The 27672-nt window shown below is 45.1% G+C and overlaps 1 protein-coding gene across 2 annotated transcripts in view; it reads right to left on the bottom strand.

Annotated features, from left to right (window-relative positions):
• Positions 1-2254: 2254 nt before the first annotated feature.
• Positions 2255-27672, bottom strand: part of LOC137524291 (RING finger protein 112-like) — a 45235-nt gene continuing 19817 nt past the window's right edge. For both annotated transcript variants that reach the window (XM_068243988.1, XM_068243987.1), the window contains 5 exons: positions 16494-16617; positions 13633-13763; positions 10164-10217; positions 7707-7781; positions 2255-5447 (listed from right to left, as the gene is read on the bottom strand). In XM_068243988.1, coding sequence (XP_068100089.1) covers positions 5046-5447; positions 7707-7781; positions 10164-10217; positions 13633-13763; positions 16494-16617 — 786 coding nt within the window. In that variant the 3' untranslated portion in view covers positions 2255-5045. The remainder of the gene's footprint in view (positions 5448-7706; positions 7782-10163; positions 10218-13632; positions 13764-16493; positions 16618-27672) is intronic.

Genomic DNA, 27672 nt, shown 5'->3' on the forward strand with positions numbered 1-27672 from the left:
CTAATTAATTATATCCTCACACTACCGGCATGATGTTTGTAATTATATCCCCCTGGGTTCCTTGTATTTCATTGCATTGCACTGAATGGAGCTGCCGACACTGGGGAAAGTGTCGTCCTGCATAATACAATGCTGAATAAGGAATCCAAGATGGCGGCCGCGATTTTGAAAATAACGCAAACTAAAAGGCGTAGAGTGGTGGTTTATATATCATTGGAAAGAGGAGAAAGAGAGCTTCAAAATGGTATGCATCTTTCCATAGTTACTGCACTGCTCAGAGTCCCTTTAAAGCGAATCCTAGATGAAAAACTAACTATAACAAGTAACTTGTCTATATATCTTATGTAAAGTTTAGATAGTTTATACAGCAAATGTAGCTGCAAACAGCTTTAATAGAATATGGTTATTTCTTCCTGTGATACAATGACAGCAGCCATGTTGTTTGTAAACGTTACACAGAGGCAGGCTTATCTGCACCATCAGCACTCAGACTGTGAAAAAAACCTAATCCCCCTCCTCCCCTCTGCCTCTGAAATCTCTGGCTAGTAATACCTCCCCCTCCTCCTGCCCAGACTGAGCTCCCATGAGCCCTTGCTACTGCCAAGGCTCTCTGAAAAACTGTGGGTAGGGCTTGTTTAGTTTATAGGGAATTAGAGTATTAAAACAAAAACAAAAAAAGTATTTGGCTTGAGGAATGCCCTATAAACAATAGGAAAGGAACACAATTATGCAATGAGTAAAAGTTCATCTCGGATCCACTTTAAGCAACAATAGTTGCCTGGCTTTATCCATAGACCCTGAACAAGCATGCAGCAGACCAGGTGTTTCTGACATTGTCAGACCTGACAAGATTAGCTGCATGCTTGTTTTTGGTGTGATTCAGACACTACTGCAGCCAAATAGACCAGCAGGGCTGTCAGGAAACTGGTGTTGTTTAAAGGGAAATAAATATGGCTTTCTACATATTCTTCACTAGTTGTCCTTTAAGTTGACCATACGTCACTTGATTTACGGCCAGATAGACCATTTGATTCCTCTCTGATCAGAAAGGGATCTACTGCCTGGTCACACACTCCATAGTGGTTTCCAAAAGATTTCAGCATGAAAACCACTGTTACACTTGGGTGTACACCAGCCAGGGGTCTGTGGGTCATCACAATATCAAACGCTATTACTGCCATCCGATTGAGCCCTTGCAACTGAGATTGTTCCACCATTCAACCAATTTCACCTGGAAGTGGATTGAAAGATTGATCAGGCCACCACGTTGTGGTACCAATTATCTTTCAGTTTGATAATATTATTGAATCGGAACGTCATTTGGAATATTGAGTAATGTATGGGCACCTTCAGTCCACCTGCCAGTCCAAGCCAGGATCAGTTTGCTCAGCCAGTCCAATACACAGTCTTTCCTTTCAGCCAGCACTGAGCAGCTTCTGGCAGTCAGGTAAGTATGAGCATACTGGGTACCGGCTTTGTCGTCACCATTTACCGATCCATTCAGGTCGGTGCCAGCTCAGCTCAAAACCCGGGCTAAAGGCACCTCATGGGGAAAATTAGGAGAAAGGCCCATGAAAAGAATAAAAATACAGTCTAACCGACTACCGAATGGCCCTAATGGAGAAGTCCACAAGTTGCCACTGGGCTGGGAACTAAATAGAAATAAGATTTGTATTTTACACAATGGAGAAGTTCGGATGCACACAAGCACATTCCCATTCACCATGCATGGAGTGCAGCCACCCAGCCAGAGAAGTATTTAACCTACCTGGGGCTTCCTCCAGCCCCTTGTGATCCATCGGTTCGATCAGATTCCTTCCAATCCCCTCTGTTCTCTTGCAGCCCAATAATAAAGAAAAAACAAGCAACTAAAAAAAAAACCACTGCACATGTATGGTCCTGGCTGCAAGCAAATTCCATTTACCCACTGCTGTGTTTTTTTTTATGTAGCTTGGAACCGCACTCTACATTGCAAGCACTCCAATCTAATCAGAAATGTTTCTGCTGTAATAAATCTTATTTCAGTCAGATTTGCTCTATTTGGTACATTGCAGATGAGAAGGAAGCTTGTCAACTAGCCTCCCACATTCCCACGCCTCACTGATTGGCTGAGTGCAGTTCAGTGTGAAGCTGAAATACATCTTTGCCTGTGCTCTCATGTGTTTACAAAGCAAGCTAGCAATGACAGAGCAGAGAATAGGAGGGGCAAGAAAAAATAAGGGAGTAAATGACATCGGGATTGGTTTCAGTCCGAGGGAATCAAAATGGCAAATGCCAGGAACAGAATTATTTTTATTTACTATATAAAATACACTGAAATCAATGCGTGGACAGTGCAATACATCTATTATGTAAGCAGAACAAATAGTTATCCACTTATACAGTATATGTGTTTTTTTTCCTGACATAGTATGGCTGACCCTGCTGCTTTAAAACAAATTAAAAGAACATTGAAAACAACCCAAAAACATTTTATATACTAAATGTCCAAATCCAGAATTGTCCCAAAGTAAATAATTGATCCAAAGATCACTATGAGTAGCACAGGCCTCAACTTACACACAAATTCAACTTACAAACAACCTCCCAAAACAGATCCTGTTTGTAAGTAGGGGACTGCCTGTACTTATTTGGTATTACCCTTTTTCTTTTAAACTCATAAAGTTCTATAATAGATGAAGTATGAAAGCTGAAGTAATACCTGAATCCAGCATAAGTACCCCATAAGGTACATGTACCGAGGGTTGAGAACTTAGGTTCTAGAAAACCAGATGGCTTGGTTATTTTTTGTATATGTTTAGAAATGCATTTCTGCTTATTATCTATACCTCGTCTACGTGACAAAGAGCTATGGGAACTTCATTCACTGGCCATTAGAGATGGTCAACTAGATGTTAAAGCTAATGGGAACCTGTAACAAAACAAACAGATACTTACCTAAGGAGAGGGAAGGCTATGTCCTTTAGAGCCTTCCCACTACTCTCACGGAGCCCTCATTCCAGCGCTGTCACCCCCCATAGCAGTATTTGTCCGATTGGTCAAATACTGCCGCAGGATTCAGAAGTTTTCGGGAGCCAGAGTGATACCGAAGACGGGTGGCTTCGTACTGAGCCTGCGCAAGCACACTCTCTCTCACACAGGCGCAGTACAGAGCTGCCCGAGGGCTCCTGAAGACTTCAGAAGCCTCCTCTGATGGGGGATTCAAATGTGGGAGCAAGCTCTGCAAGGAGAGGACCATGAGAGGAGTGTGAAAGCTCTATAGGACCCAGAGCTTTCCCTCTTCTTAGGTAAGTATTCGGCTGAGTTTTTTAATTTTTCAGATTCCCATTAGCTTTAATAATTCTGAGGTAAAGTGTACCTGAGGCGAACCTTGGGTCAATAATGGATACATCCCTAAGAAGAAAGCCTCTGGATTCAGAAGAGGCTTCCCACATCGTCCTTCAGACCACAGATCCTTGTCGGATTTCAGATTGAGTATAATCTCTTCATTCACGTGCACGGTGTAATATATCTGCGCGAGTACGGCCCGGAAGTGCTTGTGTATGAGTCGTGCTTGTCCGGTACAGCACAGCCGCTCTCGTGCATGAAGAGAAGTATGGCCTCGATCTTCCAGAGAAACCCAGCGAGCGGCAGTAGGAGCAAGGAGGACACTAGAAGCCTCTGGAGGACCCAGATGATTCCCTCTTCTTAGGTAGGTATCTCATTTTTGACCCGAGGTTCGCTTCTGGTTCACGTTAAGCTGCCCATACACTGGTTCGATCACCAGATAGATCCCTCTCTGGTGGAATCTGATCAGAGAGATATCTGTTGCTGCCAGAGTTGCACGCCTGTGTCCTCGCTCCCACTGATGTTACCAGGAGTGTACTGCGCAGACACAGACCATACTGGGCCTGCGCTATGCGCTCTTGATGACATCAGCGGGATCGAGGACACGGCAACGCAGGCGCAGTGGTTTTCAGACTTTAAAGTCTGAAATTCCAGCAGTGAACCGGAGGCGGGGCCGGAGCATCGGTGAGTGGCTGCTCCAACACAGGATGTCTGCGGGGGACCGTTAGAAGCCCCGGGTAAGTTCAACTCATTTTCCCGACCCCCCTACAGTATCCCTTTAAGTGAGATATTTCCAGCATGTTGGATGTCCTACAGGGGCTCCTTACCCATGCTACAGAGATTACAGAGAGGTATGTCTGCACTGTATCTGATGAAGGGGACCCTCTATGGCCCCGAAACAATTGGCATATGTTGCGCATGCAATAAGGAATAAACTTCCTGGAATATTTACATTGGTGTGCTAGCCGTACTTGGATTACCTATATGCTACAGAGATTAAAGACACTGTTATTAACCTGAAGAAATGGGTGAAACCCGAGAAATGTGTTGTTTGTTTTTGGTGTCTTAAATCTCCATACCGAGGTAAGACTGTTCCGTATTAACCTCCTTGGCGGTAATGACGAGCTCAGCTTGTCCATTACTGCCGAAGGGCGCCGCTCAGGCCCTGATGGACCGATTTTCATAATTTTTTTAAAAAAAACATGCAGCTAGCACTTTGCTAGCTGCATGTCTAACCTGAACGCCGCCGACCACCACCGATGCGCCGCTACCCGCCGCGTTAGAGGGCCCCCCCCCGAGACCCCGTGCGCAGCTTGGCCAATCAGTGCCAGGCAGCGCTGAGGGGTGGATTGGGACTCCTGATGACGTCACGACGTCGATGACGTCATCACAATCGTCAGCATGGCGACGGGGGAAGCCCTAAAGGAAATCCCGTTCAGAACGGGATTTCCTTAGGGGAATACGCGCCGGCGGCGATCGGAAGGGTGGGAGGGATGCGGAAGGGAGGGGGGAATCATGTAGCTAGCGCTAGGCTAGCTACATGATAGAAATAAAATAGTGCTGCGCATCCACAGATAGAACGCCAGGGTGATGAACTAAAAAAATTGGTTTTCCACTCACACTGGGGTGGCTCCTCCCACCCTGTACAATTTTAATTAAATGTGCATACAAGATGGCATTACGATCATCTAAAGAGGCCATCAGTCAAATACAGTAGATTAAAAACCACCTCTGAAGAATCGTCCCACCAGGGCTGACAGTCCACTCTTCAGCAGGGAGACGGTACCAGTGGCCACTCTTTCTGCTACGGCCCTCTCAGCAGCTACAACAGCCGGCTGTGTGGCCAGAACCACAGTGCCCCTGGCTGCAGCAGCGCCCACCACTCCGTATATTCCAATCCCTGCTGTCAAGCCCAGGCCAATGGCGCTACAAGTGAATCTCGTGGTGTAGTTGGAACAGAACTTCTCCTGCTCCTCCTGCAGGTGAGTCTCCAGGTCCTGCAGCAGACTGGCATGGTGGGTGAGGTTGGGACCTAGCAAAGAGTCCTTGAACTTCCTGGTCAGCGCCTCCTGCTTGTCAGACACCAGGGTCCTCATGGTGGGGGGCAGCAAGTGAGACGGCTGCAAAAAGAGCAAAGATAAACATGTTGGGTTTTTGTTTCATTAATATATTTTATGTTATACTAAGAAATACATAAGAGGAACATATGAAATATTATAAAAAGATATTTGATTGTTGACAAGTTCTGTAGGATGATTGTGAATTAAAGAGTAACTCCAAGCTTCAGTAAGGGCATATTAACACCCACCCGGCCTCCTCCCCGCAAACCAATCATCATGGGGCCCCCTGCCACACCGTGCATCCCCTTCCCAAAGCCTATAGGGGCTACTCCTCCTCCAGTCCCCCTTGCAGAGTAAGCACAGCAGAGCGTGGTGTAAAAATATTTACCTGCTGCCATTCCATCCCAAGTTTTGGAAGTCACTTGCTCTGCTGCATGCCCGGCATGTACTGTAATCAGGAGCCAGAGGGGGCAGCATAGAGCAAATGGCTTCTAGGAGGAGGAGGAGACACAAGAGCAGATAAATGTATTTACATTGTGCTCCAGTGCGCTACTTTGCATGTGGGTGGGGAGATGGGGAGGAGTGCCCCCATACATAGCCCCCTCCCCCCATGATTGCAGGGATCACAGGGCCTAATGTTATGCCCCTGTCAGGCTTCCAAAGTTTCCCATACTCTTTACTGACACACCTCTCATTAGATTTACTTAAAGGACACCTGAACTGAAAAGAAATTGTAAACTGAACATGTTAATGTGTATATAATGGGGTCTTTATGCTTACAGGTCTCCTTGCTCCATCAGCTTTCCTCCATCGTGCTGCTCTACATCCATGTGGCTACAACTGACGAAGCTGGTGGTTTCAACGCACAGCGCCGAAACTAGGCCCAGCCATATCAGTAATGTTACAGAGTTGTTACAACTCGAAGGGGGAATAGTATTTAACGCCAGCAGGGGAGTGTAGCGGCAGCAGGGTGAGCCATCATTCGACTCACCACGGGCCCAGCTCACTGGCGGAGTACACATGCGTACACCCAACTGTAGCCCGTTAAACAGAAGCAGAAGTACCCATGCCATGTCTGCAGCTTGGTACACAGCCAGGTGGGAACGCAGACATACTGGGAGGACAAGGTGGGACACGTGTCACCCTTTTGGCTTCCACCTGACTACCACAAAATGGGAAAGGGGAGAGATGGAAGGTAGGTGTGTGTGTGCGTGTATGCCTGCGTGTGTGCCACGTGCGTGGGGCATGGGGGGGGGGTGTTAAAGTTCCTCTTCCGGGTTTCTAACAGAAGGTGGCAGTGTCTTATATGCACATAAAATAGATTATGTAAATGCAGGTAAACATTTGTCACTAATGCTGAAGACGTTGCAAGAAACAGCAGGATTCCCCTTTACTCCAGTCAGACATACATCCTCCGGCTGTTTGTGTTCTGTATGAGCTCTAAGTGTCTCTCCTGGTGCCAGGATTGTAAAATACAGCACCTGTACTGACATACAGTCCTTGGCTTGCGGACGTGGCAATAGCTGGCTCCGATCACTCGCTCTGCACTGGGCAGTGTAGTCTGTGACGGTCTGCAGACACGTCTGCGTATTTACAATGGGCCAAACTCTCGTGCAGAGTGTCAGCTTTCTTGCTGAGCTCAAAGCCCGAACACAGTAAGCACCGTTATAAAAATACATTTTATCACTTTTAAAGCAAACCCGAAGCAAGATGGGAACACGTGAACATTAGTTGATTCCTTTACGATGATCGATATTTTTTATCCTGTTCGGTCAAGTACATTTTTTTCGATTAGGCCAGATACTGGCAAAATTTCATCGTTCAAGCAGAATTCAAGATTCAAGCACTTTATACTCATCAAAATTACTTTTCATGACAGCCACACGGTGCATATAAGGAAAATAGTGATAGTAAAAAAGGTAGAAATAGAGGAATTATACAAGTATACCAGATATTACAAATATTTGAACAATCTGTACACAGTGATATTTATCTCAAAGAAGATTCTGAGTTTAACAAGTTTATGGCTGATGGGAAAAAGTTGGTTTTCAGTCAGTTTGTGTGTATGTGGATTGATCAAAAACATCTATCTGACGGAAGGAGCTCAAACAAGGCATTTTGAGGGTGCGTGTTGTCCTTGATAATGGACAACATAATCAATTCTCCACCAGTCCGATAAAATGATTCAATCGAATGGTTGATTGAACAGGAAAATCGACTGATTCTTGGGCACATTTATAGGAAGGTAGCAGCTTGAACACAGTACTATTTGTACCACTGCAGAAGAATAGAGCTGCTGTCCTGGGTGGGGCAACTCACCTGATCGCTGAGGAAATCTGCCAGCTCCATCTTGATGCCTTCCAATGTCTTTTGGTTCTTGATGGCGTAAAACATCTGAAAGAGACATTGAGAAGGTGTACAGAGTACTAGAGACAAAACCATGGAGCTCACTGTCAACTATACACACTCATGTGAGGGTCTGGATAAAGATCTGGGTAATGGTAGTTTATAAAGTGACTGGAACATCAGTAGTCCACCTTCACTCACTATTTCATTCCCCCAATCTACACAGGTGTTCCATGAAACAAGCGAAGGATAGCCCCACATGGTGTATTACCATTTGTTTGAAGATACTGTCAAATATCTCATGTCTTCTCTTTGCTCAAATATATAGTGCTTATCCTCTTGGATGAAAAACCATAAGCCATAAGATTGGCAATAGCACCAACAAATGAGTGTCACTGGTCTTGTTCTTGGCCTATGTTCATTGCCTTTTGACCAGGAGTGTTACTACAAATCCTTCAGATCAGGTGTATTTGTGGCTACACTTTTAATGAATGTCAAGATTATGATGTTCACATTTGTTTGTTTTATAACCGTTGCAAGATGGGCCCCCAGGCTGTGAGGGTCACCAGGGGAAGGCAAGTGAAAGGGTGTGAATATTGGTGAGCCCTATCAAAGTTTTGCTTTGGCCCATGATTTATAGTTAAGCCTCTGCTTTTGACCATGTGTTTTGAGAGGGGTGAAACCAAAAGGAAAATTCCTTACCCACGTAGAAACGGAGAAAAAAATCTCCAGACGTTATTTTAGTGGTTGCCTGTGTGGTAACCTAAACTTTGTGAGTAGAAAGCGAGATTTAGCCCATGAAACGCGTCATCCATAGTGTTCCCAATGTTCTTTTCAGCTGGAGGGCCTTAAGTAACTTTTTTTAGGTATGCCCCCCATATTTTTTTTAAATAGTTTTTAGATGTTTTATTATACCCAACATGCCTCACCTCTTATGTGCCTTAGAAAGTAAGGATTAGAACATTTGTATCTGTTTACATAAGACCTCTTAAAGCGGAATTAAACCCAGCATTTCATCTTTGCTTTAAAAAATTATTTACAGCACATTATATACTGCCACCATTTTTTTTCTGGGTGCATCCGAAGTGTAGATAATGTTATCTTGTGTTTATTTAATTGCATCAAGTGAGGATTGTGACACATTCTCTGACTGTGCAGAAGCTCCTGGACACAGAGAGACACTGAAAGCATTTCTGCCTTCAATACAAGATGAATAAAACCAGTTATGGATAAAATGCAAAGTCAGCTCACAAAGCAAAAAACTGTACTTTTGGGAACGTATAATCTCTAAATGAATTATAATACCTATGCACAAATGCAAATATGATAACTGTATGGCATATAACAAGTAAGAAAACATGCTTTTATTGAATATTATGTCAGGGTTTTATATAGCTTTAAAGTGAACCAGAGATCATACGAACTGAAGATTTGATACTTACCCGGGGCTTCCTCCAGCCCCATAAGCTCGTCTGAGTCCCACGCCGTCCTCCCAAGGTCTGCCGTTCAGCCATGATCAGCCCCGGTAAAAGCCCCGGACCTCCCACACATGTGCAGGAGACTCTCCTGCACATGTGTGGGAGGTCCGGGGCTTTTACCGGGGCTTATCGCGGCTGAACAGCAGACTGCGGGAGGACAGCGTGGGACTCAGACGAGCTTATGGAGCTGGAGGAAGCCCCGGGTAAGTATCAAATCTTTCAATTGTTTGATCTTTGGTGCACTTTAAGCACCCAACAGGCAAAAAGTGTTGTAAAAATAAGGCAAATAAGGAAGATCAAGAACAGCAAATCCAAGTGTTTCATCAACTGGCAGTAGATGAAATGCATTAGTAAGAACACATGCCAAGTATAATTTCCTGAACCTAAAACAGAGCTGTGAGGCAACACATTAGTTTCATACCTTACAACAATATGTCCAGATCATGTAGGACTATTTCTGCCTGTTCTGGCAGGTCGGGGCTTGGTGCCAAGGTGGTTACTTTCCTGTTATTTTAACAGGTGATGCCGTAGGTCAAGCACCTGCTCCAGTATCTGGACTACGAGCATACTTAACATCTACTCCATCAGAATCAGGTCACGTCCTAGCATCATGCCTGTTTCGTAATAAAAACGTTCATTTTAACTGGTGTTCCCCCAAGCCTAGAGATGATTGAAGCGCTACAAACCTGCCCTGAATTTGTTAAACATTGGACACTATAAGACCATGCAACAGAGCTATCCTGTAGATATTATGGGACCAAATGAAATTATCAGCTATGTGACTGCAGTTGTCACATGTACACACCTACCCTGAAACTGAAACATTCATCTGCACTATCCTGGATTCCGAAGAACCTCAGTGAACGGAAGGTTCCAGCTTACCTCAATTGACAGAGCTGAAAATAACAATATTCATGGGAAAAACACTATGGACAGTCCAGAAGGAACTTACCTCCATTGGTGTTGAGAAGCCATACTTCTGCTGCACTAGAACACTGAGAATTTCCTAGCAGGAGACACAAACATGTAACGTCATGTCATACCGCAGCTGGTGTGATGTCATTATTAGGTATAAGTATAAAGTCTTCACCCATTCACTGCCACAATGTTATTCATTTAGTTATGAAGATTGCGAGAGAAAGGTTTAAAAGCAGGAAAGGGGAACTTGTTATGAGCAGATCTTTCAAACAGAAATCAGCACACGCTGCAGCTAGTTTACTATTAGTATAGCCATAGAGTAACAGCTCATAATGTACATATTAGAAAATGAAAAGATCAACACACACCACAGCTAGTTTATTATCAGCATAGTCACGGAGTTCAGGGACCCATACACTGGTTGGCTTAGCCATTGATTGATCGATCCATTCTATAAAATCGATCGATCAGAAATAAATTCTTTCAAATCTATCGATCAATCTATTTGTGGCCGATTTCGATCGATTTGTTCTATCTGACAGGATGGAAAATCTAGGTCGATCTGCTGCTGGTAGCAAATTCATGGCCTATAGAGTTGCATTGGATCTAATGGTCCAATAATGCATTTAGATTTCATTCTGAAATCTATTGGAAATCTGTTCCTAGTGTGTGGCACACATCAGATAGATTCCTGTCAGTGTATGGCCACCTTAACAGCTCATACTGTGCATATTAGAGGTTGCACAGATCAGCACACACTGCAGCTAGGTTACTACAGTATAAACTTGTTATGATAAACTCTGGTATAGCAAACATCTGGGTATAGTACACTACCTCTCCAGGTCCTGGCCAAACTCCATTATAAGTCTAAAGGGGCCCATACACTGAGCCGATTAGCGGCCGATCGATATCAATCGCAAATCGATTGACCAATCGATCAATTTGCGGCCGATTTTGATCTATTTCAATCGATCTGACATGCTGGAAAATCTAGGTCGATCTGTTCAGATTGCTTATCATTTTGCATTGGACCTAATGGAAATCTGATGGCAAAAAATGCCATCAGATCGATTTTCAATTGATTTCATCCTGACATCTATTGGAAATCTGTTCCTAGTAAAAAATGTTCCTAAACACATCAGATAGATCAGAAATCTATCTGATGATCTATCTGCTACTAATCTAACGAGTGTATGGCCACCTGTAGGGAGCAACGCCTGGTATGGTAAACTCTTATATATTAAAACTTCTGTGAGGGCCTATCCACACTAGGGGCCTGATTCACAAAGCGGTGCTAACCCAGTTAGCACGCCTAAAAGACTTTAGGCGTGATAACCATTGCACCATGCTGGTGAAAAGCCAGTTTAGGCATGATAAGTTTAGGTGTGATAAGTTTAGGCATGATAAGTTTAGGCATGCTAAGTTTAGATAAGTTTAGATCGCACGCAAAGTCCCACACGCAAAGCAGCGCCATTAAACTCTATGCGAAGTGCACTAGACTTTGCTAGCGCAAAACTTTTGATCAGCTGTGCACTGCGGTGCTAACCCAGTTGGTGCTTAAACTTATCATGCCTAAACTTATCACACCTAAACTTATCACACCTAAACTTATCATGCCTAAACAGTGTTTAGGCGTGATAAAGGGCTTTTCACCACGGTGCTAACTGTTAGCACCGCTTTGTGAATCAGGCCCTAGAAGCGCTTTTCTGAGCGTTTTGCGATAGATTAGTGTTTTTTAAAATCGCTCCCATTCACTTTCATTAAAAACGCGGTAAAAACTGCAGCGATTTTGGAGTACGCGATCGTGAAATCACTGCGATTTTTCTGTGATTTTAGTGTGAATGGGCCTTAATAGTAAACATATTAATTGGCCCCTGAGTGATGCAGACTCTGGATATAGTAAGCAGTGGGCGTGTGTCAGTGTGAATCCCCTGGTCTGCTGCTTCCTTCAGGTGGTTGCAGGTGAGCTGATGCCTTATAACATTTGTAAGACAAGAAGAATGGCACCAGCGCTGGATATACAGTACTGTACAAATAAGCAGCCTGGAGAAAATGAGGAATAATGTGAATGTAAATAAAAAAAGAGGATGAAGAGTTATCACTTCCACTTTGCAATCACCGATAAAAGTACCATCCCAGTCTTCAAACAGGATTGTCCACACTCCTGGGTATCTCTTCCCTTGTTAGCGATGATGCTCCTGGTAGCGTGTGGAGCGCAGTACAGAACACCTTTAGGGCTGGTTCAGATGGACGTTTGGAGGCGTTGCGTTCGTTGGCGTCGCGTTTAGCAGCGTTCGTGTGCGTTTGGATGCGGTCGCGTTTTTTCTTCCCCTAGAGGGACATTAGCCGTCGCGGTTAACCTCCCCTGAAAGCTACATGTAGCTTCCAGGGGCTCCTTGAACGCCAGGGAAAATCGGGACCCAAACGCCGCGTTTGTGTAAACGCGCTTGAAAGCTTGGTACAAACGCTCCCATTCACTTGAATGGAAGCGTTTAACACCAAGCCCTGAACGCTGGCTGTAAACGCTCTGCAAACGTCCGTCTGAACCAGCCCTTACTTGTAGTGCAGATCAGAGCGGGCCTACTCGCTGCAGTACTAAGGAGAGTGAAGAGTGCCAAGTTCCGCCCGCAGAGGTATCGGAGCCACTCGCATTACAGATGCGAGTGGCTTATAATGATTGGCTGCATTTTGAAGAGATGCTTCATGATTGGCTCAAGTGTGAGAAGAAAGTTTTGCTGGACCGGTGCTGTAAGTCCTGCCCGCTAAGGTATTGGAGCCGCTCACAGGAAGCAAGAGGATGCCTCTATACAGTGACGGCTGCAATTTCTAACCTCCCTGGCGGTATGATTATTTCTGGATTTTAGGGTCTTTTCAGCTCTCTCTCTCTCACACACACACACACACAGTCACACACACACAGTCACACACTACACACACACACACACACACACTCACACACACACACACTCACACACACACACAGTCACACACACACAGTCACACACAGTCACACACAGTCACACACACACACACAGTCACACACACATAGTCACTCACACACAAACACACACACAGAGTCTCTCACACATATACACACACACGCACACACACACACCACAGTTACTTTACTATCACTGTATTAACAACGTAAAAATCAAAGGTCAATCCTCTCCCCCCGCTTATGTTTTTTTTTTTAAATGCAGAACTGGACAAGCGTAAAATCGCATGCAGAATTCATTTAGATACGTATGAACACTGCCAGAATCTGATCCAGTGAACCTCATCTCAACTGGGACACATTGGACACGTTGTACGATGTAAGTCACATGCTGGTTCACAGCAAGGTCTTGTACTATATTTAATAAAAACTAACCCATCCACAGTCATCAATTCCCAAACCTAACATCCACCACCACTATGATCTGATATGGCCCAGCAGAGGGGTAGACACGTTTGCTAATAACGGGAGACACTTTTAGTAGATCCAGTCCAGTCATACAGACCTGCAGCATGAGAGGAAGCTGAGAGCAGGTCATGATCTCTCCGGAGCGGCTGATCTTTGTGCGGTGCCACACCCCTTTCAGCACGTCCGCTATGTACATCCTCAGGTTCTCCTGGAAGTCCTCGTCCATGTCTGTCAGGGGCAGGAGAGACGGCTCAGGTTAGATTATAAGCCAGCAGGACGTGGGAAAGCCTACCTAAGCGATGGCCAAGATTAGGAAAGACAGGACTGTGCTGGTCTGAACATGGTGTTATTACACTGGGGACCTCCAGCAGGACAGACAGTCTGTGCGGAGCTCCACCTCCCAAACAATCTTCTGCAGTAGCCGGCCCCAGGACTTGATGCCAATAAGCGTTAGGCGGTCCTGAGGCTGCTGCCGCGGTCACGCCCCTTGGCGTGATGCTGCGGTCTTTAGGTAGTTAAAAAAGAACTTTAACCCAGGACTGTACTCGATCCCAATCAGTGGCTGATACCCCGTTTCCCAAGATAAATCTTTATCTTTTCTTGAATAGTTCATCATGGGGTCTGTATGCAGTGTGATGTCATGACCATGGTCCTGTGTGTGAATCTAATTGCATTGTGGCAAATAAGGACTTTTTCCACTGCCAAACAAGGAATATCTCCCTCTGTGCATAGAACTCTTAAGGTGGCCATACATGATACAATAAAATGATCCGATTTTACAGTAATTCGATAAAAACGATCGTATCTCCCGAAAAAAATCGAAAGCTTTTTTTTCATTCGACTGAAAAATCCGATCGGATTTCCCGTTTTCTTCGATTTTAATCGATCCGGACTGCCAGATATTTTTCTTCAATCTTTCTAAAGATTGTATGGTGTGTGTTGGATTGTCAATTTATTAATACACACACCCTAGCAATTTTGTTAGAGTTTCCAATCATTTTTATCATAATTGGGGGAAAAATTGAACATAGGTGTGTGGTACATTGGTCATATTTTTAAAATGTTACAATCAGTCAGAAAAATTTATTGCAATTCTTAAATTGAACAGATATTTAAAAAATTGTATGGTGTGTGGCCACCTTTAGTAACAAACATTTCGTACAGATCACCTGGAAGAACTGTCACCACCAGTAATACATTTCAGAATGTAAGTCAGAGAGAGGAAAGATTTTACAATGGGCAAAAAACGAATAAATAATGTAATGTAAAAATGAATATTGTAAAAAATAAGCAGTCATATTAATTATGCTATTTTCACTACAGTTCCTCTCTCTGATTTACATTCTGGAATGTAACACTGGTGAGGACATCTTAAAGAGGAACTCCAGTAAAAATAATGTAATAAAAAGTGCTTCATTTTTACAATAATTATGTATAAATGATTTAGTCAGAGTTTGCCCATTGTAAAATCTTTCCTCTCCCCGATTTACATTCTGACCACACATTTCTGACCACACATGGTCACATTTTTACTGCTGGCAGGTGATGTCAGTGGATGGAGACGCTGCTTGCTGCAATGAGGTTCACAGACAGGAAACTGTCAGGCCCGTGGTCCTGACATCACACTGTGGGAAGGGTTTAATCCCAATATTAGACATACAGAGCCCCCTGATGGTCAGTTTGAGAAAAGAAATAGATACCCTAAATATTGTCTGTAACCTAAATTAATGTCCAGCGCTGCGTAATATGTTGGCGCTTTATAAATACAATGAATAATAATAATAATAATAATTTCTCATGTAAAAGGGAGTATCAGCTACTGTTGAGATGAAGTTCAATTCTTGGTCACGGTTTCTCTTTACGTTCAGAGAATAAAGTATACTCACAAAGGTAGGTTGCAAGAACGGGGGTGCAGGACTATAACAAAAACACTGTTAAAGGCACCCTAAGCATAAGTAGTAGGAGCTAAAATGAGATGAATGGACTCTAAATTTTATTCCCATCCTTTACATTGATACATTTCTTATTTTCATATGTTTCTATGAAGGTGAATATCTCAGGATAGAAAGGGCCAGTGTGGTTTGAATTATATAGCAACATATTTTTGTTATGAAACCTTTATGGTATGCATGACTAGGGGTGTGCCAGGGGCATGATTAGGAGTATGCTGGGGGCGTGATTAGGGGTGGGGCAGGGGCATGGCTTAAGTGTCCCTCTTGCTTATCTCAAAAAGTTGGGAGGTATGCTTACTTCATAGTTACATAGTTATTTGGGTTGGAAAAATAGTTTACCTACTTTAGGACTGTGGTAATTGAAATTTATGCCCTGTTTTGATGGCTATCTGGCTGCCAGGGTGTAGATTTCAATATACCGACACCGCTCGTTTATGCCGCTCTTGACGCTCCCGACGATCTCGCCGCTGTCTCCCCGCCGCAGCTCACTCGCTCTGCCATCTCTATAACGGCAGAGCCCTGTGAGTGGGTCAGGAGCCGGTTTCATTGGCTCCTGACCCTGTCTATCAACGTAAGAGGCTCCCATTGGCTTACATTGATAGGAGTAAATGAGAGCGGCTCCTGACTGGCTCACAGGAACTCTGTTGTCATAGAGACGGCAGAGTGGGAGGCCCAGGTTGCCGATGTGCACAGCAAGTTGTCTTATGTGCATGAACGAATAAGCTATTTTTCCAATTATTGCTTTGTCCTTCTAGAAAAGTAAAGAATATTACCTCCTATCTATGAATTTATTATAATTGAGAGCTACTTATCCCTAAGGCGCCTCTACCAGTGTTTTTGCTATTAGCTGATCGAGCACCAAAATCAGTGTATGGCCTCAGCTTCCAGTGTAGCGTGTAATTTGACCAGACTGTAGAAAAGGAATTTGTAAACAGACCTGCCCCTACGCATACATTCGGAACAGATTACATGGTGTATGAAAAGCCTCCTGAGCACATGGTATTACCTTGTAGTCTCCCCTGGCCCTCTCCAGTTATACCCTTCCCGGGATGGGGGAGGAGGAAGCAGCGGGTGTGGCTACTCTTCAGTCCCCACAACACTTTGGGGTAACTGGAGCCCTTCTGGAGCTTCTGTTGTGGGAAGAAAGAGACAAACATGTAATGTCAGTGTAAGGACTAGCGCACACAGACTTCCAGGCCTAGTCAGTGTAAGGACTAGCGCACACAGACTTCCAGGCCTAGTCAGTGTAAGGACTACAACAGCACACAGACTTCCAGGCCTAGTCAGTGTAAGGACTAGCGCACACAGACTTCCAGGCTCAGTCAGTGTAAGGACTAGTGCACACAGACTTCCAGGCTCAGTCAGTGTAAGGACTAGCGCACACAGACTTCCAGGCTCAGTCAGTGTAAGGACTAGCGCACACAGACTTCCAGGCTCAGTCAGTGTAAGGACTAGTGCACACAGACTTCCAGGCCTAGTCAGTGTAAGGACTAGCGCACACAGACTTCCAGGCCTAGTCAGTGTAAGGACTAGCGCACACAGACTTCCATGCCCTCAGTGTAAGGACTAGTGCACACAGACTTCCAGGCCTAGTCAGTGTAAGGACTAGCGCACACAGACTTCCATTCCCTCAGTGTAAGGACTAGTGCACACAGACTTCCATGCCCTCAGTGTAAGGACTAGTGCACACAGACTTCCAGGCCTAGTCAGTGTAAGGACTAGTGCACACAGACTTCCAGGCCTAGTCAGTGTAAGGACTAGCGCACACAGACTTCCAGGCCTAGTCAGTGTAAGGACTAGCGCACACAGACTTTCAGGCCCAGTCAGTGTAAGGACTAGCGCACACAGACTTCCAGGCCCAGTCAGTGTAAGGACTAACGCACACAGACTTTCAGGCCTAGTCAGTAAGGACTACAGCACACAGACTTCCAGGCCTAGTCAGTGTAAGGACTAGTGCACACAGACTTCCAGGCCTAGTCAGTGTAAGGACTAGTGCACACAGACTTCCAGGCCTAGTCAGTGTAAGGACTAGCGCACACAGACTTCCAGGCCTAGTCAGTAAGGACTACAGCACACAGACTTCCAGGCCTAGTCAGTGTAAGGACTACAGCACACAGACTTCCAGGCTCAGTCAGTGTAAGGACTAGCGCACACAGACTTCCAGGCCCAGTCAGTAAGGACTACAGCACACAGACTTCCAGGCCCAGTCAGTGTAAGGACTAGCGCACACAGACTTCCAGGCCTAGTCAGTGTAAGGACTAGTGCACACAGACTTCCAGGCCTAGTCAGTGTAAGGACTAGCGCGCACAGACTTCCAGGCCTAGTCAGTGTAAGGACTAGCGCACACAGACTTCCAGGCCTAGTCAGTGTAAGGACTAGTGCACACAGACTTCCAGGCCTAGTCAGTAAGGACTACAGCACACAGACTTCCAGGCCTAGTCAGTGTAAGGACTACAACAGCACACAGACTTCCAGGCCTAGTCAGTGTAAGGACTAGTGCACACAGACTTCCAGGCCTAGTCAGTGTAAGGACTAGTGCACACAGACTTCCAGGCCTAGTCAGTGTAAGGACTACAACAGCACACAGACTTCCAGGCCTAGTCAGTGTAAGGACTAGTGCACACAGACTTCCAGGCCCAGTCAGTGTAAGGACTAGTGCACACAGACTTCCAGGCCCAGTCAGTGTAAGGACTAGCGCACACAGACTTCCAGGCCTAGTCAGTGTAAGGACTAGTGCACACAGACTTCCAGGCCTAGTCAGTGTAAGGACTAGCGCACACAGACTTCCAGGCCCAGTAAGTGTAAGGACTAGCGCACACAGACTTCCAGGCCTAGTCAGTGTAAGGACTAGTGCACACAGACTTCCAGGCCTAGTCAGTGTAAGGTCATTCACAACATAGATGTATGAAGATCCGGCACTGCTTCTAGCTTTAAAAAGAGCTTTATTGCCAGCGGCTCTTTCAATATGCAAAAAAGTTTCCAACAAGTTTCCAACAAGGTAGTCAAGAAATATTCATGCGGTAAAAACATGCAAGGTGCACATACCCGTTGTGGTTAGTGAAGGCTGTGGGGCATGGTGGTAAGAACGGCCCGCCTAACGTCCGTTTCGCTTCAGTAGCGTCTTCAGAGGCAGTGTGGCAATTCACGACTGTCCGTTTCCGGGTTAAATACTGCTTGAGGAATCATATCCGGGTCGCATCGTCGCCTCTACGCGTACAAAAGTACGCATGCTCCCACTAACGTACGCATGGATGCGTAATGACGTCAATGGAGCATGCGCACACTACCGGAACTTCCCTGCGTCGTTTCATGCTTACGTAATTACGCATACAAACGTCGATGTACGCATGCAGGCGTATAGACATCGATGGGAGTATGCGAACCATGCTTAAGATTGCCATTTACAAGTCGGATCAAGCAATCTGCTACATGGCCACAAGGTGGCAGCACAAACGGGTATGGGCTCGTGTGTTAACAATTTAAAAAAATAAAATATATAGGGGAATAAATCTGCACATCAAGAGATGCAAAAAGCTCCCACCAAAAAATTGTTGAGGGCTTCATGGAGCTAAGACTGGGCAGTGGCCCCCCGCTGTCAGGAATTCGTTTAAGAGAATATTTTCTACTAATTAACATAATCAAACCAAGTCGGAGACCCACGTCCCAATCAGCCCCATTATAGCACTCCCGATGCGCAGAAATCGCCCCTACCCTAAAAACAACAACACTTCTTACAGTAAAGACATACAAATGGACCTACTCTATACTCTCAAGTTTTAAAGCTAAACTATACTTTAAGGATCCAGGAAACATGCCATTTCTATATTTTCGTTCAGGCCTAAAGGGCCCATCGCATCTGTTTTTATGATCCAATTGGATTCCTTTCTTAAGAGTAATCGTTCTCTATCTCCTCCTCTATGTGGCACTGGCATATGGTCTAAGCCAGCAAAGGTTAGGCAGTTCGCATTGCTTCCATGAGCCATCCTGACATGCTCTATGAGCCTTGGGCATCCTTTCCCTGAATCCACAGATCTGAAGTGCTCCAACACTCTCGTTTTCATTTCTCTAGTTGTCATACCTATATAAAACCGATGACATGGGCACCATATTATATAAACCACGAACTTTGTTTGGCAAGTAAAAAAGTGTTGTACTTTCGTGTCCACAGGACCTACTCGTACGTTTCTCCCTCTGCCTAATTGTGGGCAAATTGAGCAATGCCCACACCTGTAATTACCTTTGGTCTGTCCTCTTTCTAGCCAGTTAAGTTCCCTTGGCATCGTGAACTCACTGGAGGTGACTTTATCGCCTATGGTTGGGGCTCGTCTAAAAGTTATCAGGGGTGGCTCTTTGTAAATATCTTTCAGGGATGGATCCTGTTTTATTATATTCCATTTCTCTAAAATATTGCGCCTTATTGCGTCTGCCATTGGATTATAGTCAAATGAGAACACTAACCTCTCTCCTATGTTTTTATTTGTTTCTTTCCTCTTTTTCTTTTTCACTATATCTTTCCTATCTATCAAGCTAGCTTTTTGTATTGCTTGGTCTAATTCTATCTGAGTATAACCCCTATCCAATAGCTTTGCTCTAAGGTCCATTGCTTGTTCAAGAAAATCATCAAATGTGGTATTGTTTCTGCGCAGGCGTAAAAACTGGCCATACGGTAGTGATTTGAAGACGTGAGATGGATGATAGCTGGTCCGATGCAAGAATGTATTTCCTGATACTGGCTTCCTGTAGCCCTTTGCTACTAGTTGGTTCTCTACTATGCATAATTCTAGATCTAAGAAGACTACCTTGTCCTTACTGAATTCATGCGTAAATTGCATGTTTTCTTTACCATCATTCAAGTAGCCCATAAATTGCATAAACATCTCATAAGTCCCGGACCAAAACACCAGCACGTCGTCCACGTATCTGGACCATCTCCTGAGGCCTCCCCCATGGGGAACATCGGTACCATACACATACCTCTCCTCCCACCATGCCAAAAAAAGATTGGCGTATGTGCATGATACCGAGGTCCCCATAGCTGTGCCGGACAGCTGCCAGTACCACCTCCCATCGAACATAAACGCATTGTGCGTAAGTACAAAATAGAGGCATTCACATATGTAATCAATGAAGTTTTCATCTTTGTCAGTCTGAGACAAGAACGTCTTTACAGCAAAGACTCCGATATCATGCGGTATGCGATTGTATAAATTCACCACGTCTATGGTTGCCAAAGCATCCCCTTCTCTCCAGATCACATCTTCTATGCTTTCAAGCACGTCCAATGTGTCTCTAAGGTGGGACTGCACCCGTCCTAACAAGGGCCTCAGGAGATGGTCCAACCACCTAGACAATCTTTCGGTGAGGGAACCAATACCCGATACAATGGGACGTCCCGGCGGATTGGTCCGGGACTTATGGATCTTTGGTAAATGGTACCAGATAGGTTTTTTAGGAAACTCTGGCAAAAGATCCTCTGCTAGCTTCTTGGACAGAAAGCCCCCCTCCACCCCCCTTCTCAGTAGCGACCTCATAGCATTTTGAAACCTATAAGTTGGATCCCCTGCTAATCTTTTATACGTTGTTGGGTCATTTAGCTGGCGTAAAGCTTCTTTGTTATACTGCTCTGCTGTGAGTACCACTATCGCTCCCCCTTTATCAGCTTTTCTGACTATTAATTCCGGTCTTTCCTTAAACCATTGTAGAGCTTTCATTTCATCCTGATTTAGGTTGGGATCTGCTTGGGTGTATGTGAGGGCCTTAATGTCCTTCTCCACTAGACTTTGAAAGATATCAAGTGCTGATCCCTGGGTCACCGGGAATGGTTTGATTGATTTACAAGGTATACATTTTTGTTGGTTTTCTAGGTGATCCTCTATTTGGGGGGTTTGTTCCCTATGCTCCCTATTATCTGTTAGAAGTTCCTCCAAGATCCTCAAGTTCCCCAGATCCTCATCTGTCCAAGATGCATTTGGCGTAAACCCCAGAGGGCCCACAGACGCTTCTTCGGCTTTAGCTTGAAGAAAGGTCTCTCTCTTCAGAAAAAATTGTTTTATGCTCATCTTTCTCACTCCCTTATAGAGATCCACCTTAAAACGGCAAAAGTCAAATTTCTGTGTGACCGAAAAGTTGAGTCCTTTCTTCAATATTGATTCGCATGCTATCGGTAGTGGTGTCTTGCTCAAGTTGACTATTTCTATTTGTTGTTCCCTCTGTAGTACTTCCTTTTCTTTGATTTCTGTTGGACTGGATTGCTCTGGCTGTCCTCCCAAGTTAGCTGCCTCCCTCCTTTTCCTTTTGAGACGGCCCCTTCCTCTGCGTGTTTTTTCCCTAAAGGGGCACTCTTTGGATTGGACGCACATTCTGATTGATTATTTTCAAGATTGCCTTTTTTATTATTTTTGGGTATTACTTTTGCAGTCTCTTCTTCACTGGTCTCTGTGTCTGTCGTCCAGTAACCTTTCTTAGGACGTTGTGGTCTCGGACCTCCAGGTCTGCCAAACCGTGGTCTGGTAAAACCCCAATTAAACTCTTTCCCGGCCTTAAAATCGTTGGTATCTCTAAGATATTTTTGTAATTTCCTTTTCTTTATTTCCTCCTGAATTGGGGCTAGCCTTTTATCGATTTTCTTTAGGGTTCCACTGTAGCGTTGCTGGTCTACGAGACCCTTATATTGCTCTTTCAGATCTTTTATTTCTTTCTGGATCCCTGTATGCTCCTCTTCGGTCCTTTCTAGGACTATATTTTGTAAAGTTGTTACGTATGTTAGATGTGCTTCACGCCATCTTTCCATGAACTTAGTATCATTTTGTTATTCTGCTGGTTCCTGATACTTCCTGAACCCTCTTCTAACAGATAATAGGGAGCATAGGGAACAAACCCCCCAAATAGAGGATCACCTAGAAAACCAACAAAAATGTATACCTTGTAAATCAATCAAACCATTCCCGGTGACCCAGGGATCAGCACTTGATATCTTTCAAAGTCTAGTGGAGAAGGACATTAAGGCCCTCACATACACCCAAGCAGATCCCAACCTAAATCAGGATGAAATGAAAGCTCTACAATGGTTTAAGGAAAGACCGGAATTAATAGTCAGAAAAGCTGATAAAGGGGGAGCGATAGTGGTACTCACAGCAGAGCAGTATAACAAAGAAGCTTTACGCCAGCTAAATGACCCAACAACGTATAAAAGATTAGCAGGGGATCCAACTTATAGGTTTCAAAATGCTATGAGGTCGCTACTGAGAAGGGGGGTGGAGGGGGCTTTCTGTCCAAGAAGCTAGCAGAGGATCTTTTGCCAGAGTTTCCTAAAAAACCTATCTGGTACCATTTACCAAAGATCCATAAGTCCCGGACCAATCCGCCGGGACGTCCCATTGTATCGGGTATTGGTTCCCTCACCGAAAGATTGTCTAGGTGGTTGGACCATCTCCTGAGGCCCTTGTTAGGACGGGTGCAGTCCCACCTTAGAGACACATTGGACGTGCTTGAAAGCATAGAAGATGTGATCTGGAGAGAAGGGGATGCTTTGGCAACCATAGACGTGGTGAATTTATACAATCGCATACCGCATGATATCGGAGTCTTTGCTGTAAAGACGTTCTTGTCTCAGACTGACAAAGATGAAAACTTCATTGATTACATATGTGAATGCCTCTATTTTGTACTTACGCACAATGCGTTTATGTTCGATGGGAGGTGGTACTGGCAGCTGTCCGGCACAGCTATGGGGACCTCGGTATCATGCACATACGCCAATCTTTTTTTGGCATGGTGGGAGGAGAGGTATGTGTATGGTACCGATGTTCCCCATGGGGGAGGCCTCAGGAGATGGTCCAGATACGTGGACGACGTGCTGGTGTTTTGGTCCGGGACTTATGAGATGTTTATGCAATTTATGGGCTACTTGAATGATGGTAAAGAAAACATGCAATTTACGCATGAATTCAGTAAGGACAAGGTAGCCTTCTTAGATCTAGAATTATGCATAGTAGAGAACCAACTAGTAGCAAAGGGCTACAGGAAGCCAGTATCAGGAAATACATTCTTGCATCGGACCAGCTATCATCCATCTCACGTCTTCAAATCACTACCGTATGGCCAGTTTTTACGCCTGCGCAGAAACAATACCACATTTGATGATTTTCTTGAACAAGCAATGGACCTTAGAGCAAAGCTATTGGATAGGGGTTATACTCAGATAGAATTAGACCAAGCAATACAAAAAGCTAGCTTGATAGATAGGAAAGATATAGTGAAAAAGAAAAAGAGGAAAGAAACAAATAAAAACATAGGAGAGAGGTTAGTGTTCTCATTTGACTATAATCCAATGGCAGACGCAATAAGGCGCAATATTTTAGAGAAATGGAATATAATAAAACAGGATCCATCCCTGAAAGATATTTACAAAGAGCCACCCCTGATAACTTTTAGACGAGCCCCAACCATAGGCGATAAAGTCACCTCCAGTGAGTTCACGATGCCAAGGGAACTTAACTGGCTAGAAAGAGGACAGACCAAAGGTAATTATAGATGTGGGCATTGCTCAATTTGCCCACAATTAGGCAGAGGGAGAAACGTACGAGTAGGTCCTGTGGACACGAAAGTACAACACTTTTTTACTTGCCAAACAAAGTTCGTGGTTTATATAATATGGTGCCCATGTCATCGGTTTTATATAGGTATGACAACTAGAGAAATGAAAACGAGAGTGTTGGAGCACTTCAGATCTGTGGATTCAGGGAAAGGATGCCCAAGGCTCATAGAGCATGTCAGGATGGCTCATGGAAGCAATGCGAACTGCCTAACCTTTGCTGGCTTAGACCATATGCCAGTGCCACATAGAGGAGGAGATAGAGAACGATTACTCTTAAGAAAGGAATCCAATTGGATCATAAAAACAGATGCGATGGGCCCTTTAGGCCTGAACGAAAATATAGAAATGGCATGTTTCCTGGATCCTTAAAGTATAGTTTAGCTTTAAAACTTGAGAGTATAGAGTAGGTCCATTTGTATGTCTTTACTGTAAGAAGTGTTGTTGTTTTTAGGGTAGGGGCGATTTCTGCGCATCGGGAGTGCTATAATGGGGCTGATTGGGACGTGGGTCTCCGACTTGGTTTGATTATGTTAATTAGTAGAAAATATTCTCTTAAACGAATTCCTGACAGCGGGGGGCCACTGCCCAGTCTTAGCTCCATGAAGCCCTCAACAATTTTTTGGTGGGAGCTTTTTGCATCTCTTGATGTGCAGATTTATTCCCCTATATATTTTATTTTTTTAAATTGTTAACACACGAGCCAATACCCGTTTGTGCTGCCACCTTGTGGCCATGTAGCAGATTGCTTGATCCGACTTGTAAATGGCAATCTTAAGCATGGTTCGCATACTCCCATCGATGTCTATACGCCTGCATGCGTACATCGATGTTTGTATGCGTAATTACGTAAGCATGAAACGACGCAGGGAAGTTCTGGTAGTGTGCGCATGCTCCATTGACGTCATTACGCATCCATGCGTACGTTAGTGGGAGCATGCGTACTTTTGTACGCGTAGAGGTGACGATGCGACCCGGAAATGATTCCTCAAGCAGTATTTAACCCGGAAACGGACAGTCGTGAATTGCCACACTGCCTCTGAAGACGCTACTGAAGCGAAACGGACGTTAGGCGGGCCGTTCTTACCACCATGCCCCACAGCCTTCACTAACCACAACGGGTATGTGCACCTTGCATGTTTTTACCGCATGAATCTTTCTTGACTACCTTGTTGGAAACTTGTTGGAAACTTTTTTGCATATTGAAAGAGCCGCTGGCAATAAAGCTCTTTTTAAAGCTAGAAGCAGTGCCGGATCTTCATACATCTATGTTGTGAATGAGCTTGATATCTTCGTTTCTTGATCCTGAGCACGCTGTGCTGTACATGTGCGGATACCTGGTGGAATCTATGCCTTTTTGTTTTGCAAGCTGTGACATATTTTGAGTGCCGCCGTAGTGCCAGTCGCTGTACCCTCCATTGTTACTAGTCAGTGTAAGGACTAGCGCACACAGACTTCCAGGCCTAGCCAGTGTAAGGACTAGTGCACACAGACTTCCAGGCCTAGTCAGTGTAAGGACTAGTGCACACAGACTTCCAGGCCTAGTCAGTGTAAGGACTAGTGCACACAGACTTCCAGGCCTAGTCAGTGTAAGGACTAGTGCACACAGACTTCCAGGCCTAGTCAGTGTAAGGACTAGCGCACACAGACTTCCAAGCCTAGTCAGTGTAAGGACTAGTGCACACAGACTTCCAGGCCTAGTCAGTAAGGACTACAGCACACAGACTTCCAGGCCTAGTCAGTGTAAGGACTAGTGCACACAGACTTCCAGGCCTAGTCAGTGTAAGGACTAGTGCACACAGACTTCCAGGCCTAGTCAGTGTAAGGACTACAACAGCACACAGACTTCCAGGCCTAGTCAGTGTAAGGACTAGTGCACACAGACTTCCAGGCCTAGTCAGTGTAAGGACTAGCGCACACAGACTTCCAGGCCTAGTCAGTGTAAGGACTACAACAGCACACAGACTTCCAGGCCTAGTCAGTGTAAGGACTAGTGCACACAGACTTCCAGGCTCAGTCAGTGTAAGGACTAGTGCACACAGACTTCCAGGCCCAGTCAGTGTAAGGACTAGTGCACACAGACTTCCAGGCCCAGTCAGTGTAAGGACTAGCGCACACAGACTTCCAGGCCTAGTCAGTGTAAGGACTAGCGCACACAGACTTACAGGCCTAGACAGTGTAAGGACTAGTGCACACAGACTTCCATGCCCTCAGTGTAAGGACTACTGCACACAGACTTCCATGCCCTCAGTGTAAGGACTAGTGCACACAGACGTCCATGCCCTCAGTGTAAGGACTAGTGCACACAGACTTCCATGCCCTCAGTGTAAGGACTAGTGCACACAGACTTCCATGCCCTCAGTGTAAGGACTATTGCACACAGACTTCCATGCCTAGTCAGTGTAAGGACTAGTGCACACAGACTTCCAGGCCTAGTCAGTGTAAGGACTAGTGCACACAGACTTCCAGGCCTAGTCAGTGTAAGGACTAGTGCACACAGACTTCCAGGCCTAGTCAGTGTAAGGACTAGTGCACACAGACTTCCAGGCCTAGTCAGTGTAAGGACTAGTGCACACAGACTTCCATGCCCTCAGTGTAAGGACTAGTGCACACAGACTTCCATGCCCTCAGTGTAAGGACTAGTGCACACAGACTGCCATGCCCAGTCAGTGTAAGGACTAGTGTATACAGACTTCTAGGCCCAGTCAGTGTAAGGACTAGTGCACACAGACTTCCATGTCCAGTCAGTGTAAGGACTAGTGTATACAGACTTCCAGGCCTAGTCAGTGTAAGGACTAGTGCACACAGACTTCCATGCCCTCAGTGTAAGGACTAGTGCACACAGACTTCCATGCCCAGTCAGTGTAAGGACTAGTGTATACAGTCTTCTAGGCCCAGTCAGTGTAAGGACTAGTGCACACAGACTTCCATGCCCAGTCAGTGTAAGGACTACAGCACACATACTTCCATGCCCAGTCAGTGTAAGGACTACAGCACACAGACTTCCATGCCCAGTTAGTGTAAGGACTAGTGCACACAGACTTTCAGGCTCAGATTGATGGCAGCTGCTAGAGGACATGAACCTTTGTCTTCAGCTTCTAGATTAACTTTACCATTCATAGTAAAGATAGATACAAGCTGAAGTCAAAACTTATAGCATTAAAGGACTACTGTAGGGGGGTAGGGGTAAAAAGAGTTGAACTTACCAGGGGCTTCTAATGGTCCCTTGCAGACATCCTGCACCCACACAGCCACTCACCAATGCTCCAGACCCCACCTCCGGTTCACCTTTGGAATTTCCGACTTTAAAGTCGGAAAACCACTGCGCCAGCGTGGCCGTGTCCCTACTCCTGCTGATGTTACCAGGAGCGTACTGCACAGGCACAGACCATACTGGGCTTGCACAATACACTCCTGGTGACGTCAGCAGGAGCGAGGGCGGGGCATGCAGGAGCAGTGGTTTTCTGACTCTAAAGTTGGAAATTCCAGAAGTGAACCGGAAGCAAGGACCGGAGCATCCATGAGTGGCTGTGTGGGTGCAGGACATCTGCAAGGGACCATTAGAAGCCACTGGTAAGTTCAACTCTTTTTA

This window comes from Hyperolius riggenbachi, chromosome 7, assembly GCF_040937935.1.
Source record: "Hyperolius riggenbachi isolate aHypRig1 chromosome 7, aHypRig1.pri, whole genome shotgun sequence".
Lineage (NCBI taxonomy): Eukaryota > Metazoa > Chordata > Amphibia > Anura > Hyperoliidae > Hyperolius > Hyperolius riggenbachi.